Source organism: Micropterus salmoides, unplaced genomic scaffold (genome assembly GCF_014851395.1).
Source record: "Micropterus salmoides isolate LMB-PRFRI ecotype aquatic unplaced genomic scaffold, ASM1485139v1 Ms_hic_scaffold_91, whole genome shotgun sequence".
Lineage (NCBI taxonomy): Eukaryota > Metazoa > Chordata > Actinopteri > Centrarchiformes > Centrarchidae > Micropterus > Micropterus salmoides.
The window spans coordinates 24501-30500 of NW_024044693.1; the positions used below are offsets into that span (position 1 = coordinate 24501).

General features: G+C 39.5%; 1 protein-coding gene across 1 annotated transcript in view; it reads right to left on the minus strand.

Moving 5' to 3' along the window:
• LOC119896302 (receptor-type tyrosine-protein phosphatase F-like) overlaps positions 1-5246 on the minus strand; it is a gene marked incomplete at both ends in the record, with an annotated part of 29031 nt that extends 23785 nt beyond the window's left edge. The window contains 2 exons of the mRNA XM_038709748.1: positions 4438-4613; positions 5123-5246. Of these exons, the coding sequence (XP_038565676.1) occupies positions 4438-4613; positions 5123-5246 (300 nt within the window). The remainder of the gene's footprint in view (positions 1-4437; positions 4614-5122) is intronic.
• Positions 5247-6000: the final 754 nt, after the last annotated feature.

Sequence of the window (6000 nt, forward strand, 5' to 3'; positions counted from 1 at the left end):
AGTTTAAACACTAGTGCTGTTTAGGAGTGGTGTGACAATATTACATACACCAGTAATGTACTGTGATGGTAAGAGAAAACATGATGCAGTGCCCGATTGGATGCCTCTTTGTGTGAGGAAATGTGGCCGCAAGTGCCATCCAAGGTGTCCCAAGGTGTGCAAAAAACATGATGAAAGGGCCCTCAGCAGGGACGAATTACCGCAAGTCCTATTGGACCCAGGGCTCTAAATCCCAAAGGGGTTGCGCAGAAGTTTCATTTCTAGGGGTGCTCGAGAATAACGATCATCTATGCTAGCTTTCCCCGACCCTCAAAAGGGATAAAATTCCGACGAATACCCGCCAACATGCATCATTCAATTTCTGTGCCCCATCTCTGCCACTGCTAATACACACACTGAAGATCAAACTCTAATGGCTAGGATGTCAAGAAATTTATTGAGAATCAATAGTTTCTTGTACTATGAAGAGAAACAACAGCATTATTTGTTTGCTAAAATGCCTTAAAAGGAGCTTCGGGGAACTAATGTGGCATTGATACATAGCCACAAAACATTGCAGGGTGAACATTTGGGGTGGATGGAAGGGTTACCAAAGCATGTGACATTAACATAAAAGACTGTTGTCCACTTTATGGTTCCTTCATTTAACTGTGACCACCCGAAGTATAGTCCCCTCCAAAAGTATTGGAAAATGCAAAGGCAAATTCTTTTGTTTTTGTTGTTCACTGAAGACATTTGGGTTAAAAGATGAGTATGAGAGTTCAGAAATTCAGCTTTTATTTCCTGGTATTCACATCTAGATGTGAAAACTCAGGAGGTAATCTAGGAGTTAATAAAATGCATTAATGTATCATTGAGGTGAAAAGGTGCCACAATCACATTTAAAGAGGTTGCTTCCCCAAACAAAAAACACAAAAGAGAAAACTAAATCATGTGTTGACCAGTGTTGGCCAAGTTACTTCCAAAATGTAATACATTATATATCACTAGTTACTGTCATTTGAGAGTAATTAGTTATATTACAATATAACTGTATGTGAATTGTAATGCTTTACACTACTTTTGCATTATTTTTGAGTTACTTTCACTGCTACTTAATTGGCGCATTATTCTGACAGTAAGATCTGCAGCATAGTTGGGTTCTATTGATTAATAGTGGATTAAGAAAGACGCTGTGCGCATTTACACACAAGGTACAGCAGCATAACGTCATTAATAATTTGAATCTGGATTAGTCAGGATGAACTGACAGCAGTCTCTCTGATCTTGAAAGTAATTTGTTAAAGAAAACACATAGCCTATAGAAATCTATTTACGCATGATCCATCACAGGAGCTAATTGGAGCCGATCTCCCCCATAGTTTGCACCCATCGATCATCAGATTCTCACAGGAAATAACATTACTCTTTCACTCATGGATTTGTTTTTCTGCTGCCAAAATGCTATACATTACTGTAATTGCGTTACTTTTGTACTTTTGAGTCACTCCCAACACTAATGTTGACTCAGTAGGGATAATATTAAATAAGTTGATCTACAGGAAAAATATAGAATAAAGAATGCCTGATTATATTTTATATTTTGAAATGTCACCTACCACCCAAATTTTGTTTCCCTTTATGCTAATACAAACATTTCTACCATAAATTAGTGCAGAAAATGGACCAGAAATTTTCACCAGAATGCACGAAATAAAGTCTTTAATGCTCAAAACCTCAGACACCTCAGATAGGAAGCGATTTGCGCTGAAGTTAAAATATTTTGAACTTAGAGCGCGGCATGTGGGCGAGGTTGCTGAGCAATGCGCTGTGCTGCGCTTTCGCTTTGCTCGACGCAATGACAAACCGCTGTGGCGCAAGCCATTGAAAATAATGGGTTTTACAGCACAGCAGTGCAGTCGTTGCAGTCTGTCTGAAAGGCCCATAACATTTAGTGGCATCTATTGGTGAGGGTTGTGAATTGCAACCAACTTTCCAGTCTGCCACTGCCTCCTACCCTTTCAAAGAGCATAGGACAGCTACGGTCTCTGACACAGCACAAAAGGTGTCTCTTCTGAGCCAGCACAGAGTAGCCAGTCAAGAAATTAGGTTTCTTGGTTTCTTTGGGTATATTTATTGAGAAATTATATTTACTTAATTATTCAGTAAAACCATTTGTTAATGCGACTTGGCCACTGACAGATAACAAGGAAAATGTAAGCCAAGAGTGTGTAATATTGTCACTGTTTCTGCACCACAGTCCATTATAAACCACACATTAGATACATTTTTTACAAACATTGACAAGGGAAACACATTAATTCTCTCTGTGATTATGTATCCTTGCCAAAACTGCTCGGCAACAATATAATCAGGCCCGCGGCCAGATTATGGCACTTTGATAGTAACAAAAAATATAAATAAATAAATACTTTGATAGCGGTGCTAAAATAGATCTCAGTCTTGGCAGGAATAGTTGCTCACATAATCACTTCCTCTTTAGTGGTTTTGCCTACAAAATAAAAGCGCAAGAAGCTTGTTTACTGTAATGCAGTATTTGGAGTTGAACTGAGCTTTTACTTATTTTACAAATTCTGAACAACATTAAAAGAGTCTGTAGCCTGCTTGACACACCTCTGAAAGAGCTGTCAGAAAATGTGATTCCCCTAAATGTCCTCTGCCTGGTGGTACTGGGGAAATGAAAAAGCGTCCGTAGGTTGATGGATGTGGATCAAACACCGGAACACAAACAGTGCAACACATGCCATGATCTGAGAAATATTCGCTGCAGAATCCATTTGTTGAAGAGAGAAACAAAAGGTTGTCCCAAGTTTGGATCATACACTCAACCCTTGGGTTGCAAGTCCTGCACTTTACCAGCTGAGCTAACCAATCAAAATATTAATGTCAGTCAATATTATGTCTTATATTATCATCCACCATCTAATGGTTGAAAATATTGCTCTGATGCAAAACTTATTTGCCGACCCCTGCTGTATATTATTTCTACTTATTCTTCTTTGAGCGTACGTGTTCAACATAGTGATGACTCTTTACATTGCCTGAATTCTACCAGAAGTAGAACAAGAAGAACAAAGTGACGAAACACGCTCTGTAGCACTGTTTGTCCGTTTTCAGCTACTGTAGAAACATGACGAGGCAACGTGGCAATGTCCATGGAAGGGGGGACCTGCGGTTATGTAGATATAAATAAAACGTAATAAAAACGTAATGGTTTATTATGTAAGGTCTTTAAACACCACTGAAAACATAGTTATGGATCTTATATTGCATTTCTGTCGACAGATCCTCAGAAATATTACACACTGGACCTTTAAACATAGCAGCAATTATTTTGGGACTTATAAACTGGAATGCATGACTCACATCAGCAAAATAGTGGACGGACAGGTTGTGCAGCAGCCGTTACCGCCGCATGTTATAGAGCACCTAATGTTTCCTGCACCTCTGGTTGAAACACAGATGGGTGTTATTGACTGCGGCAGAGTGCTGATAGTCTCTGTCACAAATAAAAAAATGGCATACTGCTGTGGCACTGTAGTTCTGCCCTTTCGCTGTGGCGTTTTTAACAGTGTGAAAGAACGTTGACATCATTAATCATATGAACACTGTACCTGCCATGCTAGCTCTCATCTGCCATGTGACTGGCTGTGAATGTCTCATACTTCATGTCTACCAGCACGGTGATGATGCTGTTGCAGAGCTAAGCTCACAATACAACTCAAATAAGAATAAGAAAAGTAAAAAAGAATAAGAAAAGACTATTGTATTAATCACTCACCGTTTTATGTGGTCAAAAACACCAACAATAGAAAAAGGCACACTAGAGCAGTAAGTCAGGAAATTTGTTTGTTGAGGATACACCTGACAATAGCCATATTTCCATCTAAGTGTCAAACAAATTTTAAGCAAATTTTTTGAAATGTTGCAAACAAGAAAAATAAGAATATGTTAATTATTCGATATACTGGTTTGGAGCGAATAATTAGGCTATTGTTTATTTCAGGTCAAGTCCCTTCTGCGCAGCTGACTGTTACAAGCACCTGCTACCTTGATATGCCCTGCACAGGGACAAAGAAAACCCCGGCCACCCTTTGCAATGGAAACATGTCCTGCATCATCATACCCCAACAAGCCTGGCCCTATGCGATAGTCCCACCCTGCCCCCTGAGAACAACTGGCCTCAGCTAAAGTGGATGACGGTAGGGTCTGACCTGAATTTGTGCTTTAAAAGATGTCCTTAGTTTGTATGAAAGAAGATGGATGAAGTGGTTGAATTATGTTAAATCAATGCATCAGGATGATCCACTACACTACGGAAAGCTTGCTCTATTTATTGATGTATTTATTTAAAGCTTTGATGAATGCACTGTAAACCAAGGCCATTGTCATCAGAGTATTATTATTCTTTACTATTTCTCAACATGAGAGGCTCACCCGTGACTTCTCCTCTAGGCGGGTCATCATAACGATGGTGCAGGTCCTCTGCTCCCACACCATCCTCCAGAAGTCACTCAGTGTCTCCGGCAGCGGCCCCTGTGTGGCAATGTAAGCATTCTGCTTCCTGTAGCCATCAATGTAGTTGGCGTTGATGTAGTCGCTACCTGGAACTCCTGATGAACAAGTTGGACAAAGTCAGGAAGCAAATTAAAATGGGATCCAATCAGGAAACTGAAGTATAACTTCACAAGATTCTCCTTGTTCCTCATTTTAATGCACGTAAATGGCAATCTATTCTTCTGATATTTCCCCTAACATGTAGCTTAAAAATACAACTTTATTCTCGTACTATTGTGACTTTATTCTCGTTATATTATGACTTTATTCTCGTAATATTACAACTTTATTCTCATAATATTACGACTTTATTCTCATAATCTCTGATTTTTTTACTCAATGTGGCCTTCACACTCCGTCGTAGAAAACAGAGGGGCTTCTAACTAAATTATGATGCAATGCATTTATAAAACAGGAAGGGAAGGTTTGTCTTTAATTTAAGTGTATTTTAAATAAAGGTAAATGAAGGCCCTGACCACTATTATAATATATATATATTAATATATATATAGAATTACGATATGTAAAGTCCCTCTCTTGAGATGTCTGAAGACGTGTCTCTCACCATCCACAGGTGTGAGGATGACCCTGGAGTGGTCGTAGGCAATAACATTTGCATAGCGGTTCTTTGGCTTGTTGACCTCCAGGTTGGAGTGCTCCCAGGTGAACTGCTGACCTGGATCAATAGACTGACACACAGAGGAGGGGGAGAGAGGGATTACAGAAGTGGGAGGGAGCGAGAGCAGTTAACCATTTATTAAAACAGTGCCTGTATTCCCCTCTACGGTTTAAAGCCTGTGAGCCTGAGTCCAGACCAATAAATGTGACACAGAAACTCATTTGTCATCTCTCCTCCAGCCTGGCTTTATAATATGAAAAGCCCTGGATGATCTCAAAGCCCCCTGGATAAACACTGGACTGTTTGAACACTCCCAAAATCCCCTCCAGCCTTCCACCTACCAGTTCAGTGTGTGATATTAACAAAGAACAGAGCCAATGATAAACGGAAAGCAATGCAGTAAAGATTTGTGTCACTGGTCTTGGATGTGTATTTCCCATAAGAAACAGTAGTGGTGTTGGACCACCATTAAAAGTGAACAAATTGTATTGATTACATTTCTCAATACAGCCAACAAGGATACAGAGAAATTTGCTACAGACATTCATGGTCCTCAAAAGATGAATCGTACTGACCTTTCTTCTAGCACCACCATCAGGTCAAGATTTCACTTACACTACTTATGATTTTATGATTGTTTATGATTAAATACCTCATAAAAAAGACTGACATTCCCATCAGCCTCATGTGTACTTTACAATAGCACAAGACAAGCTACACTGTACTACACTCAGTTTTTGCAATCACAGTGCCTAAGAACAGCCTCACAGTGCCGCAAACAAGGCTGTAGACTTAGTCCAGTTGAAATGTATTATACAAGCTGT